Below are 15,038 nucleotides of genomic sequence, written 5' to 3' on the forward strand. Positions count from 1 at the left end.
GGGAAAGAACCTCGACCAAGTAAGGCTTTCTTGGAGATTTATTTTTAAGGAGGGATAAAAGCTTAAATAAGTATAAATGCTGATAGAGGATGTCAAGCTGACAATCACAGACTTCAGATGTTCAAATGGAAATCCTCAAGCTGCCAAGAAGATAGGACTGTTGAGACCAGAGACTGAAGAAGTGTTCATTTTGCAGACTTTTACTGTTTCTGACATTTTACATGTCAGAAACAGATGGATCCTTAGTAGATAGATGGATCTTTAGGAGGTGGATAGATAGGAGGGGAAACCCCTCGTACAGGTAGATTTGAGGGGAAATCGAAGCTAGGCAAATGGATCCCTCCAGTATTTCAGGGCTGTAGTATCCCTATTTCATCACTGAAATGGTACAGGGGAAGACACCTGCTGCTATGGTCATGGACGCCTGAGAGAGATGCTGGTGAACTCCTCTGCAGATATTAAGGGGGCATCCGCAGGTTTAACTTCCTGTTTAAAAAAAAACAACTTTGACTCTGAGCATTTTAATTATTACCAGTTTTAATTTTGAATTGTGACTATATAGTTAGGTTCATTTTCGCTTATGCCCTGTGTTCATATCAGGTGTTGATTGAGTGCTTTTGCACTGTTACAGTATTTGGATTCCAAATGTTTCAGGGAAAATAGTATATAACTTTGATTCCACTAGAATTGGGGTTAGGAAAGGGGAAATCCAGGGAAATATTTACTGGTCATAGGGGTTTATAAGTGCTTTACTTTTACATTATTTATTTATTTATTTTAAGTATTCCTAAATTTGGATCACATCTTGGACATGAACTTCATGGCAGGGGGAGTCTACTTGGCGTCCCTGAACCTGGAAGTATGAGTTTCCCCCAAGACGTTAATTCGCAAGCATGTGTGAATGGGAGAGGAGAGCAACTTATCACAGTCTTGAAAACAGAAACGTATCTAGAGCTGTTCATGGCGGTACCGGAGCTTTGTGCTCATTTTCACTAGAATTGCAAGAAGATTAGCCATTTGAACTTCCCTTGCAGAATTGAGGCCGACCTTTGCTGGCGGCTGAAGAAGCGTAGGCTGCAGGAAGCATCAATGAGAGCAGCCTACTTCACAATTCATACAGTGTCCTTTTATTTTATTTTAAAGTGCTCTTACTTATTGGAGTGCACTTGTTAAACTGTACTTGATGGCCTGTTCTGGATGTGTGTGAACAAGGGTTACAGGGAAGCCAGAGTAAACAGAGGAGCTGGGTCTCCATGCAGCCCCGGATTGAGGACTCTGCCTCCCTGTTTTCTGTGGCAGGTTGCTGGGAATCCTCTTTTGCTTTCTGGCACGCGTTGATGTTGGCTAGCCGTAGATCTGAAGATGGAGGGGCACAGGGCTGGTATTGGGCCCATTCTTGTCAAACGCTGTGGGTTTTTTGTGGGGTTGTTTTCTTTTTCTTTTTTAAAGAAGGTTTTTGTTGCTCTCAAATGCTGATAATCCAAGCGAATACTTTAATGCTCTCTTTTCTTTGCAGTTCGGAGCAGGGAGCTGGAGAGGGAAGAGATCCAGCAGCATTTGCGCATGCTCTTTGGGGAGGGGGAGAAGTGCATCCAGAGCCAAGAAGAATAAACCTCGCATTACAGATAATTAGTGTGGCTTCTGGTGCATAGCTGCTCACAGGCTTCATTTTTTCTACATGCCTTAGCTTGGCTTGAGGTTAGATTGTTCCTGCTAAGATGCAAGCAATACAACTGTTAAACTGTACAGCTGAAATCTAGCATTTTAAGCACAGCGGCTATAAGTTCCTGAACTGTCTGGACTTGAATTTGTGCGCCTGTACCTATTCCTCTTTTCCCTCCCCACACCTCCTGGAAAATTGGGGATGAAGTGGGAGAGGTCTGGGCAGTGGTAAAAGCAGGGTTGTCTTGTGTTTCCAGCTGGAGTGAGTGGCCAATTGGTTAAACAGGGATTCGTTTAAAAACAAACAAACCCACCACGGTTGCTTGATAGTAGCACAGACCATGTTCTTGAGCTGATATGTGGAGTTTCCCCAAATTCAGCAACCTGGATTTGTTCATTTTCTGAGACTGACCCTCCTTTTATACATGTCAGCACTAGATCAGGAAGGTCTGTATCCTTAGTTGACCTTCCAGGCACATGCCTGGAGTCTGCAGTATCAGCATTCATAGCCTTGGGGCAGGATGTTTATCAGCTCTGGCTCTTCCACTTGGCCTCACTTATACCTGGGGCCTCCTGGCCAGAGCCACTTCCCACTGTCTCTGTTGCAAGGCTAGGGAAGGGTTCATAGTTACTTGCTACTTCTTGCTCACTGTACTTGCGAAAGGACTTGCAAGGCCTCAGATAGAAGCAGAACAAGAATAAAGCTCCACTTTGCTGTTTTGCATCTCACTTTTATAATTACTCCAAGGTTTAAAAAAGGCTTTTGAGGAAATGAATACTGTTGCTGCGGCACAGGATGCCTCTGGTGCTGCATGCATATTGACAAATAAACCCACGTTCTGTGTTGACTTACTTTTGGTCTCAACCCCAGAGGTGTCTGCCCTTGAGTGACTGGTGAAAGTACCCTTCCCAGTGTACTTGATACTGTGCTTTGGAACGAAATGGGTCACAACAATGGCAAGTATTAAGCTTGAGTTATTCTTTTCAAGGCTGCCAGGGAAGAGGCTTTACTCTTGGTAGTCTTGTTCCAAAGAAGAGGGTCTTTCTCTTATACCAGACTAGAGGACACCAAACAAATGCATAGACCAAGGGTCGGCAGTGTTTTTGGACAGAGTGGCAAAAACACCTGCAGTCTTAACTTAGACGTTGGCATGCCAGGGGTAGACGCCAGGGGAACTGCAAAGGACTCGATCCTTGCTGTGGCAGCACAGCCCTGGTCCCTTCCCCTCCATCCCCAAGGCACACGTGCCAAGCAAAATGCTTTCATATGTCACGTTCTGGCACCCATACTGGGGATTGCCTGGCACAGACCGTCTGATTCAGAATGGTATTATTTGCTTGTGCCCATCCTTCTCCAGGCTCCTGACTTATCCGACTGTTGAACTGCAAAGCATATATCTCGGTGGACCCATGCAGCCGCACTAGTGTGGGGCTGAATTGCTACCAGCCCAGAGGGCTGATCTCTTTGACAGTCTGCGACGTTGAAAGTCTATAAGGAATGCCTTGCCATGGTGACCTAAGGCGTGACAAGCAGTTTTTGTTCTCTTTAAGTTGGTACCTAGGGCTGATGCTCTGCTTGCCCCTCTGTACAGCCCTATTATTGCTTAAGGAAGAGAAGAATCCTATGTTGGTCCATATTGCCCAGGCAGATTGTATCGGGAGTTGACAAATGCCTGTTACCTACTTTCTCTGTTTGTTCAGCTCTATCCCTCGGTTAACTGTGAGAAGTCACCGCTTCTTATTACAGATGGTAGCATTTATAGCATCCAGATTACATGATGATCTTTTGAGTAGCCATTGCCTCGGCCAAAGGAGTGAGCAAACTGTAGACAAGGGGTCCCACTGATATTTTGCTTCGCGAGGACAAAGTGGGGCTGAAGGTGGCCCTTAAGAGTCATCCCATAGGTGTTCCCTGGCGGGTCTGCCTCATCTGCCAACCGTAGCACTCGGGTGGCATCTTCCACCTTCTTCCAAAATGTGCCGGTACCAGAAATCGGCCAGACCCAGAGTAATGCAGTTGAATTGGTCAGGCCGGACCTACTGACACTATTTGCTAGGTCAGATGGCAGTTTTGGGAGAGCACTCTTCTTCAGGTGAGTGCTGTAGCTCATGCCTCACTCTTGCTATACCCAGATGATAGTTGTGGCTAATCCCCTGCCCTGGGAGCTGTGGTGGTTGCAGCACATGGGGCAGATTAAAATAACCATTCTTTTTCTTTTCCATTAGCCTTTTCCTAGCACTTTTGGGTATATCTCTTTGACACTTGACGATATCGGGCATGTGATGGTATACACTCTGACGTCCTACTTTAAACCCCATTAATTTGGAACATACTTTCTTGTAGGGATGCTAGGGTCAATTATTCTGTTATAATAAGCATCTGTCTTAAAAATAGCATGGCACAATGGGAGCTGTGAGAGGCAGTGGGGAATAATCGAACAAGCACACGTACTTGTGTGCCACTGATGTGTGGGTGCTTATGATGGGGGAACAGCCTTGTTTGAGACGAGTGACTTCCACTCATCTGAGGGTTTGAATTCTCAAGTTGGATTTTATGCACTAATTGAACAGCGGCAAGATTATCACTTACGAAGTTGCAGCACGCATGCTTACTTTTTACCTTTTAGTGACACCATTAAAACGCATAACTTTCTGGTTGAAAAGGAAGCGAAGCAAAACACCCCCCAACTCGAGACAATGCTCATTAATACAGGCACAGTCTGGGGTAAGCTTTTCACACCTCATTAAGGCTCCTTACCTGGTTTCTCCAAGCATTTTAGGCCTCTAATACCAGCCTTGGGATTGACAGGACCTGGTCAGTTCAGTGCTTCCTTAGAAACCTTGAATTTGAGGGTTCCTACTCATTTTCACCAATTAAGTTGTTAAATGGACTAGTTGGACAAACCTAGTTTGCCAAACTATTAGAATAGTTAAGAAAACCTTTTTAGTAGATAGTGGTCCTGAAAAATCCTAGCCTTTTAAGTGGTTTATTCACTAGACTGATTTTTCAGACAACTATCGTTTGTTATGTTGTGTTCGGTCTATAGAGACTGAGATTATTATAGGGATTACGACATGTAATGCAGTAAGTGTTGGGATGTTTTATTATACAAGGTACAAGCCTGACAGTCTTTCAGGAAACCAAAGTTAAAGCATAGGGAGCTAGTCAGTCTGTTAATGTTGGCAGGATGAAGTCTGATGAGCCATAGATGTGTTAATGCATGAGAAGATAGCAAGGACGTTGGTGGGGGTGAAGGGATTAATGAGTTTGTGGCTCGCCAAGGTCAAGCAGGAAGCCCACCAGGATTAAACAAAGCAAGTAAGAAGGTTTTGCGTATTGGGAATGATGAGTAAGGTTTGTGTGGAAGTTTCCAGTTAGGTCTGATTTAGGTTTTAGACCTCAGAAGAAGATGATGTAATGAAAATTCTAGCTAGGGTGGGGAAAGGAGGAGGAATTCTCTGCTAGCATGAGGGTGTTGGTTGTAGCCGTGTTGCTCTAAGGACACAGGCAGACAAGGCTCTTTGGGTAGATGTGATATCTTGTATTAGACCAACGAAATAGTTGGAAAAATTCTTCTTTGCAAGCTTTTGCGTACAAGAAGGGTGTTTGTACCTGAAAGCTTGCAAAGAACAATTTTTCCAACTATTTAGTTGGTCTAATACAAGATATCACATCTACCCAAAGAACCTCATCTGCTAGTAGGGGTAATCCACTGTCCCATGCTAGTTGGCTCCAACGGATGAGCTTGCGCTGGTCCATCTTGCATGCCGGTAAACACAAAACGCAGATTTCCAATCAACAGTGTCTACCAGCTGAAACATCATCTCATCTCCAGGAAAGAAATTAGGGAGGGTATTGCTGGCTGTTATCAGCCTTTGATGACAGTTGTAACAGCAATCAGTGAGATTTTTGGAGGCCATTGGAAATACCAAGGTTGTAGCTAAAATTACAGCCTCAGGACTTGAATACAAATTTGCAAAGCTAAATGACTTGTAAACTCTCTAATTCCTCTCCTCTTTTTGCTGGGAATGAGTAAAACTCTCCATTAGCTTGGAGAGAAGTAGTTAGTCCTGTTAACTTCATTCTTCTGGGAATAATTTGCAGTCGAGTATTGGGGATTCTGTGCTTTTTATAAGACAAATTCAAAGCATCAGTAGTTATCCTAAATATGATCTTTTGCTTCCAGTGCTTGGGATTCAGCTGCCTTTATAATAAGGGAAATTCACTGTGTGGAGCCTTTTTGTTCAGCTTAGTCTTCGTTTTCTTTGCTGTTACTTATCACATACATTCTTTGAGAACTTAATCAGGTTGAAAATTGCCATCAATTGTGTTCAGCAGCAACGGACCCCAGTCGAACTACTGGATTATAGGTCCACTCTCTGCCCTGGTAGAGTTTTCACATAAGTTTTGGAGCACTTCTGATACCAAACCTGCCCCCTTACCGATCTGGAACGGCGGAGCCCGCCTGGGCTCTTTCGTTAGTGGGCCGAGCCTTTGAAATCCAGCAATCTGAAAAGCTTCCTTAGGCTGGTTTCCCATATTGTGGCTGACATTCAAAGAGAGACTTGCTTGTTTTACGCTTTAAATAGCCTTCAGATGGTAACATGGATAGTGGGAGAACACAATACAGTGGAGACTGCTCGATTATGTGGGCTCTGCACTTCTATTATTAGATCACAATAACCGGAATGAAAAGCTGTAGACACTGCCTTGCATTTGAACCATTGTGTATGAGTGATGTTTTTTAATTCTGAGAGTCAAAGGCCTTGCAGGCTCTTATTCTGTTATTTGGAACTTGGCCTTGTTTTTTTTTTTTTCTTCCTCTTTACTAGATTGCAGGGAAGGTTGTGAAGGGCAGAGCCTGCTAAGTGGCTATTTAAAACTAGCTTGGTTAAAAAAAAAAAAAAAAACCATAAAAAAAGACTCCTTGCATGGAATAACTTTGGACAATGGTACAGTAATATATAGCATTTATTTTTTCCATTACTGTGGTCAATGGTGAGTGAAAGGGAGGGAACATGAACGTGATAGTTGGTGGTAGTGTCATACAAACTTGAAAATAAGGCCATCTTCGTTCACTGGATTTATCTGTTGACACGAATAACCATTTGCTTTGGAGAACACAAACAAAAGAATAGTTACTGGGGGTTTTAAATTAAAAATGCTTTCCCCATATTCTTTTGGGAGGAAATTTTAGATGCTTAAGTTGTTTACGGAGTGAAATTTGTATCTGTTTTTATAACTAGACTGGAGTCGGGAATTAATTTGCCTGCTTGCAGGCGGGTAGTTGAGGTCACAGTGCTTTTAGAAGGACTGAAACCTTGGTGGTTAAGGAGCAATCCTTTGGTTGATAGCAGATATGTGCACTACCCCATGCACAGGAAAGCAATTGCATATGGGGAGCCTAAGCAAGTTTGCTCTGTTTGAGAGCCAGGTGATTTGAAGCATTTTGCTTTGCTGTACTCTGCAGAATAATCAGCTGTCTGAGCTGAGAGAGAGAGGTTCCCAATTCTGAAGGTCCCTAGTGTCTTGATAAAAAAAAAAAAAAAAAAAAGGTGTTAGGCCTGGGGGACTTATAAATGTATCTTTAAAAAGACCTTGCTAAAGATTGCCACATAGACTATCTGAATGGAAGGTATAGAAAAAAGGGTTGCACTTATCTCCCAGATCTCTCCTATGCTTCACTCTCCTATGTTTCACCCTATGCAGCAGGCATACAAATTAAATTTTACTTTTCTGATTACTTGCAGAAAGGATGAAATAATTAAAAAAGAAAAAAAAAAGACACATCCAGCTTGGTCTCTTGTGAAAATGGCACATTTCTATTATAATGCTCTGCAATTAAATACTTCCTACTGTTTAAGTAGCTCCAGGCCATATAGATCTTGCAAACCTGAAATGTTTTGCTGAAGTTAAGTACCTGGCACCTAATGAAAAAACCTTTGTTGTTTTGTAGCTGTTTAAGGCTGACTGAAGAAGTGATTTGGAGGATAGTTTTTCATCCGATATGTTTACAGCAGGAAATGCATTTATTTTTTATTTTTTAGAGCTTTGTATAAGGAGGGGACTTCATCTCCTGGTCTTGGAGGCAGGCAGGTTCCTTTCCTTCAGCTAAGGTTTGTCCTTGTCCTTCTGCCTGTTGACCTAGTTTTGGTGCAAGCCTTTTTAATCTATCCAGAGCTGCTAGTCCTTGGAGTGGCGGATAAAATATTACGGTTGGTAGCGCAATGCCTGCGTGTGAAGCCAGAGGAAGAAGTTCATTGCTGCCGTGCTGCTCATACAGCTGGTTACAGAAACCGAGTCTGTTCCCGAAGAGAGCCATCTGTGAACTTCCAGAGCCATCCATCTCTTGGCGGGTCTCCCTAGGGAGCTCCCGGTTCCCTCTGGGTCAAGCGTGATGACATTTAGCAATCAAACTGGATTTTTCCATAGCCCTTAAGAAACTTAATGTTTCAGCCTACATCTTTGCTCTTCGGATTTAGACTGCGTACAGGAGTCAATGCAGAAATGGAAAGTGTTTAAATATGCCGCAGTAGTGGGAACTTAAAAGCCTCATGTGGTAGATTATTTTACGTGTGGGGTGGGGTTGGATGAATTTGGAGGAAGAAGGCAAAGTTCAAAATGTAATCCTGAAGTTTTAACCCAGTTCTCTCATTTAAAAAAATAAAAATAAATCCAACCTGCCTTTAAGAGGGGACTTCCCCTGTCTTTCCTGTAAATCAGGCAGTATCTGCTGTTGCTGCTTCAGCTGCTAATTTTTTCACAACGTTGCTCCTTTTTCATATGGCTGTAAACTTATTTTGGGACTGCAGAATTGCTAGAGGGTTACCATGAAATAATTCAGATGTGTCAGCACTTGCTGCTTAGATCAATCTTGTAATTCTTCACAATGGCCCTGGTTTGTTGGCACCCTCTCGAGTTGACGGCAGCAATGGTGAATAAGATCCTAGACCCATTACAATTCCAGCCGTACAGTTATGTGTTTCACATTTATTGTCAAATTATATGGAATGGCTTGTTTAGAGGTCATGGAGGAAAGGAAAGGCTGAGAATACCCGTGCCCATGGTTAAATCTCTCTCTCAAAAATATAACGGTCTGGACACGTTTAGTGTCATGTGTGATCTTTCTCTGTGATGTGGCGTTGGCCACAATTCTGTATGCATGCAACATGTCATGTGTGCGCGTGTCTCCTGCGTCAGATCGTGCAGCCAAGCTTGCAGTCCTCCCGTACAGACCATTCTTATCTTTCCTGGCCCTCTCTAACCGGCCTACTAAATGTTAGGCGTTTTCAAATGTGGGTGCCTTAGCTGGATTCAGGATCTGAACGTATGGGTAGTAACTCAAGCAACCAACAAATATATTAACAAATAACTTTATAAACTGGTCTCTAACAAACTAAAAAATATGACAACTTGAACTTATAACAATAATTATTAAACAGTTGACTGGGAAACGTCTACTTGAGACTCTTCCTCTACGTCAGTCGACGGAGTGTGGTCCTCAATGACGTAGCTGCCACGGAACGTGCGCCTTCTTCCGTAACAGATAACTCCAACTAAAATGCTTACAAATATTAGAAAGAAAGCTGCACCCGTTACACTACCGATAATGGTACCCCAATTGCTTTCCGGCATCGCTGTTAAGGTTAAGGCCGATGCCAAACTCGCAATGTTATCAGTTAAAGGATACCGTGGAACCGTGGATGATTGTGTAGTAGTGATGGTAGAGAGATCTAACACGTGAACAGTCTTTTGATCGCTGCTTTGACCAAGGGAATTTGTCACCCTACAAATATAAGTTCCGCCATGATTGTGGGTTAATGGGCTATTGAAATGCAAAGCACTGTTTACCGACAGTAAGCCTTCAGGCCATTGTCCATCTAGTCTGGCCCAGGTAAACTTTACAGGCGGCGGGTTAGAATTAGTATTGCACTTAAGTTGAACATTTTTTTGTCCAACAAACCAATTCTTATTATAGCCAGTTATTGACACTTCAGGAGCATATTGGATGTCTAGTATGTGAGAATACCTTATTTCCCTGTCCAAAGCTGGGTGTTTCACAATACAAGTTATACGCCTTCCCGTTGCAAACTTAGTGGGAATGATCTTATATTGGCTTATAACTGTTACCGTTCTATTTGGAAAGGAAATATAATTCAATTTCATTTTACCAAAGTCTCCTTCCCAACTTATATTTGCAGCAGGTTTTCCTGTGGCTGCTATACACATGGCTACTACTGTCCAATTTTGACTATCTATTAAGGGAGTTGGTTCCTTTGTAAAGCTCACAGTGGGTTCAGCAATTACAGTTACAGTTGTTAATGACTCTGCATTTCCTAATGGGAATGTAACTACTTTGCATATATACTTTCCTGCGTCAGAGAAACTCACGTTGTTTAGGACAATTGTTATATCACTGAACGAAGAGGTTTTAAATGACACTCTTCCATGGTATTCTCTTTGAACAGAAAACCCATATTCAGGATGATATACGACAATAGTTTCCGCACTTTTACCATGCAGTTTTTCCCAAGAAATTTGTATCATGGTTTCATTCATGTCGATTGTACATTTCAATGTAACATTCTTTCCCCAAACTGCTGCTATGTATGGATCAACTATTGGTTTGACTAAAGCACCACAGCATAGATGGGAAAGAAGCAGCGTAAGAAGTTCTAACCCAGCAAACATTTGCAGTCTTGGTGTCCCCACGGCAGCCATTGCTGCGTTGACTTGAAGGTGCTTGGCAGATCCAGCAATCGAGCAGCTGCAGACCGCCGCCTCGCCACGGTCAGACCTGCAAGGGGACAAGCAAACAAACAAGAATAAAGAAAACTGAGAGAACAGTAGGGCGGCGAATTAGCCAGTTGTGAGCTATGATGGGCAACCAGGCTCTATCGCCTTCTAGGATCAGAGTAGGTGCTGGTATATTGCTCGGATTCGTAGACGGCTCCCTTGTACACTTGCAGATGTGGTCAACCAGGGTCTTTGCTGGTCGGTCCCTCGAACAGTGACCAGGAGGGCTTGCAACACCCGTTTTTTCAGCTTTAGGTCTTTGATCCTGGGAACTTCCAGGAGGCGGATGCCCCCTAGCACTGCTTCTAGCGCGCGTCGATGGTCACGCACTGCAATCCTAACTTTCATTGTGTTGAGTTCTTGTACCCCAACTGTCATTGTGGTTTTCTGGCGGAGCATCGCCGGAGCGACCACGCTGACCTGGGCCCCGTGTTGAGGAGAAAGAACTCCAATTGATTGGCGGCAGGTTCGCTGGGGTTGCGGACAAGAAGCTCAACATGGGGTTGAGGGTCAGTGGGGTCGGGTCCCAGGACGTGTAGCTGGTGTTTTGTGAGCTGGGCATTGTTCAGAAGGAATCCAAACCTGGCCCTCTCTTCAGGTGTTTTTGGTGGCAGAGCCCGCGGCTCATGCCGAGGATCAGGCGGATGCCGTGGTGGTCCTGGGCCCTCGACCGAGTACGCCGTAGGACGTGGTTTCATCCCACCGGAGACCTCTATCGTGGGATCCATCAGGGCCTGCAGCCGTGGCATCTGGTTTGGCAAGTTTCCAGCCGGCTGACCAGCTAGTGGCCTGAGGAGAAGCCTGAGAGTCACAGCCTCTTTTCCCCCAGAAACCTCTACGCATACCTCAACGCTGTCCAGGGTGGTTGGAACATCCCCGGGGTGACTGAGATGATGATGAGGCCATGGTACGTTGATCTGCGCCTGTGTCAGTCCCGACAGCTGTTCTGCGGATGGGTTTGGCGGTCGTCCATTATGTCACGCGTGAAATTTGTGGCACGCTTGACCTGCAACAAGAGCTGGGAGCGGAATGGGCCAATAGATGCTGCTTGCTACCACGTTTAGATTAGTAGCGTGCCCCCTACTCCTTGAGGCTTGGTGCATCAAAAGATTAGCCTTATTTAGGTCTAACAAGCCTGACCTGAATTCCACCACTAGGCACCGTAGCCATATGGCTAGCGGTTCCTTAGGTTTTAATTTTGATTCTTGGCATGACGCTTGTACTTTGCCCTGGGTGCGGGTGTGGTGTGCGATGGTGGTACGGGTTGCGCCTTGTGCATCTTTGACCTGCTGGGTGAGCACTATCGGGTGTAGTGCGGTCAGGAGAGGGTTAACTGCGTGGAAGCACCGGGCAGAATTCCCCTCCCAGCTGGGAGGCTGAAAGCAACTTCTTCCCTCGGAGGGAGGCAGGCTTTTCCGTGACGTCACCCCAGGGGGTGGGGCCAAGGGCGATAGCAGGCCGCCCGCCTCCTAGGGGAATCCCCGCGCCCTCCACGTGGCGGGCGCCATTTTCTGGCAGCGGCTCGGAGCCGCCTGCTGCCTGCTCCACGCACTCCGCGCTCCCGTGCGCAATTGCTTTGCTGAACTTTTGTTTGCAGTAGACCCGTTACCGCACCACAGCACTTTCATCACTTTCCCTTTCTTCCATTTTGGGCCCCCCCCCATTTCACCGCATGGCAGCCCTTGGGCTTTAGGCCTTGGTCACCACCTGACCCAGGTGATAGGGCCCGACAGTCAAACCAATGAGGGGGGGTTCCCCCCTCCTTCCCTCGGGGACGGGTTGCCCTGGGCAAACTCTTGAGTGGGGGGGGGGAAGAGATTTTTCGTCTTCTTTGCCTTCACCCCCACTAAGAACTTAATTAGTTTCGTCTCATTCACGGTGCCCTTAAACCCCATCCTCAGCCGGAGCAGACTTGAGGCGATATACAAATTACTCGGCCGTTTGGGCGGGCTGATGAATGGAGAGGCAGACAAAGTGTGTTGGTTGCAAAAAGCTTTACTTACCCCGTTAGTAGCCGCAACGCAGGTGGCCCCGTCGTCGCTTAACCAGCTACACGAGTGGCAGCGTGCTCCAAGGGCTCCGCCCTGGGCGGAGGGACGCGCAGGATTTTATACGGCCGGCAAGCCAATCGCTGGCCCCGAGGTAGGAATAATTTAGAACTGGCCAATAGTGAGACAGACATTTGCATACGAATGGGGGGAACTCTCTTGCACCAGGGTTTTCTGTTGCAACAGAAAACCTTTGCTGTGCGCAGAGACTCTCGTGTGGTGGGAAAATTCCATGGTGCGAGGCACTAAAATCACTGGGTTGTGACAGTAAGGTGCAAGTTGCTTGATTTCACCTGTCTGATGTTACGCTCTTCTTTCAAAGTGCGCTGCTTTATTTTCTCCGGTAGTCTTCGTTCATAAAGAGCCAAGCCACGTGAAAGGCTACTAAACACTTCAGTTGTCCGCAGGTCTCGGGCAGCGCCGCTCTTTTGGGGGTTCCCAGTTGGCATGAGATGCTCTGGTGTGGTGTCTTTAGGCACAGGTTGGCCTTAGGTGGAAGGTACCGTCTGCTTCAGTACCTCTGCAAGTCGGGTTTAAGGGATGTGAAGTGTAGAGACGCCCCAAACCAGTGCCTGCTTTTGAAACGTGGAAATTGAAATCTGTTCTTTACGGTGCAGATTTGTCCTTCCTCTTCGGAGCAGTCTTTGAGACGGCTCTAGAGAAGAGGGAACTGAAACCTCTTTGCTAAGGAATCATTTGTATGTGTTTTTGATACATTGTGAAATAAGGGGCAGGGGGGAGAAATGAACTAGCAGTAGTATAAAACTGTGAAATGCCTATAATTGCTTACCCTGCAGGAAGGGTTGTCTTTATTGCACACGTTACTGATAAGTCAATGTACCAGTTCACCTAAAAATACTTTTTTTTTGTTTTTTAGGACTTGCAGTTTGCACCCCCTTTGCTGCTCCAGGTGGTGATTTGGCTAGGTACACAACCACAGCATGGGGTGGAAAGCAAAGTGTTTAGTGTGAAAAATACCTCCTGGGAGGAAGCGGTGGGTGTATTCTGCTCTCTTCAGTGGGCTGGGAACAGAGCTGGTTTAATGCAGCAGTGGCTAATAATGCATGCTTTGTCAGTGCACCCGTTGCAATGGACCTGCCATGTCTTGAGGTCTCAAAAATTGGAAGGGGACATAGCCTAATCCTCTTTCCACTGCTCTCTGGCTAGCAGCTCTGTCAGTATTAGTGGTGCTTAGACTGTGTTGTTGGGCTGTTCTTCAAGCGTTTTCGGACCCGAATGCAACGGCACTGTTTGACCAGCCATGTCTAAAATTGCCGTTGCAAGTGGCCAGCCTCAGGATAGCGGTGGGAGTGAATTGCAGCACTTCGCCATGCCCATGCTGGAGGCAGATGGCTGCATTACTTCCTGCAGCATACAGGGGTGAAGCGGTTTATCTGGTAGCTGTGCTCTTGAATGGTGTTGCTACTACCAAAGATCTGAAGCGGCTCCGATTCCAGTTGCTGTTTCATTCTTGTCATCAGTGGAAATATTAGGTTTCAGCAGAGAACTTAAGAAATTCCTGCCGTGTGCTGCCGGTTGCTTTGTCAACTTGGTCTCCAAATGCACAGTAGCTCACTTCTAGCTTCACCAGTCCCTTTGTTCAATGTGTTTCCTTCTGATATAGTGTTGTCTTTGTCTTTAGGCAACATTTCTTTTTTCTGTCTAAGAACGTAGTTGTTAAAGTACCACGGCTGGTTATTGCACTCTGAAGGAGGTTTCCCACTTCCTTTTGCCGAGGGTGCAGGTTATGGTAATGGGTATACTGGAGGAAATCATGCCTTGTGCTTATGCCATTAGTCTTGTGCATTTTTCCCCATCCAGCAAGGTGGGAGTGCAGACTTGTGACAGCCAAAAATAATGTCAGCACTTGTGCTGAGCACCGGTGGAGTTAACAACAGGAGATTATCTGGCACGTCTTTTAAGCTGTCTCCCTGTGTGCCCCAAAAGAAGAGTGCAAGGTCAAGGACACAGTTTTTGATTTCCTTGTATTGCAAACGGTGCAGTGATGGGATGGGGCCGTGGCAAGGTCCCAGTTTTTGTCCTGCAATAAAATGCGCTATTTCTCTGTCAGCAGGCAGAGCACTTAGCATTGCAGAGGAGAGAGTGAGGGATAGAAAAGTCCCTGCAGTGCTGACGCATCCTCTGTGATCATCTAGAAATTAAACTTTCTTCCCTTCCCTATGCTAGACTTACTTTCCAATAAGTGCTGGACACTGCACCAGTCATTGAAATAAAGAACTTCCTCTACTTGCCTCTGCGCCTCTCTGCTTCCCTCCCCTCCAACCCTTCCTCCCCCCAAGTCAAACATCACCATGAGAAGAGGGAAGTTTTCAGTAGGACTAGCTTAACATGCAAGCTGGCAGGAGGGTATGGCCCCAAACCTCATTCTCAGTAATATTGGTTAAAGTCCACGAGTCATTCAGTGTTTGCAGTTCTCGTCGCTGTTGTCTCTAAGGTCATGATCCAGAGATGTTAGTAGCCTGGATGTTAGTAGCCTGGCACTGCGGTGTGGGTACGGTATCTAAGAGTTC

At 45.6% G+C, this 15,038-nt stretch overlaps 2 protein-coding genes across 4 annotated transcripts in view; one reads left to right on the plus strand and one right to left on the minus strand.

The window, feature by feature from the left end:
- SRGAP2 (SLIT-ROBO Rho GTPase activating protein 2) overlaps positions 1-15,038 on the plus strand; it is a 163,687-nt gene that overhangs the window by 19,620 nt on the left and 129,029 nt on the right. The window lies entirely within an intron of this gene.
- LOC132244774 (nectin-3-like) lies at positions 9,021-12,559 on the minus strand. Its single transcript, XM_059717221.1, has 2 exons — positions 12,463-12,559; positions 9,021-10,460 (listed from the first exon to the last, which is right to left on the minus strand). The coding sequence occupies exon 2, from the start codon at positions 10,382-10,384 to the stop codon at positions 9,098-9,100; it is 1,287 nt and encodes a 428-aa protein (XP_059573204.1). The 5' UTR covers positions 10,385-10,460; positions 12,463-12,559; the 3' UTR covers positions 9,021-9,097.

The sequence above is a fragment of the Alligator mississippiensis genome, chromosome 14 (genome assembly GCF_030867095.1).
Source record: "Alligator mississippiensis isolate rAllMis1 chromosome 14, rAllMis1, whole genome shotgun sequence".
In the NCBI taxonomy this organism is placed as follows: domain Eukaryota; kingdom Metazoa; phylum Chordata; order Crocodylia; family Alligatoridae; genus Alligator; species Alligator mississippiensis.

Bases quoted from the DNA above. Each gene is read 5' to 3' on its own strand.
- LOC132244774 (XM_059717221.1), bottom strand. From the start codon at position 10,384: ATGGCTGCCGTGGGGACACCAAGACTGCAAATGTTTGCTGGGTTAGAA.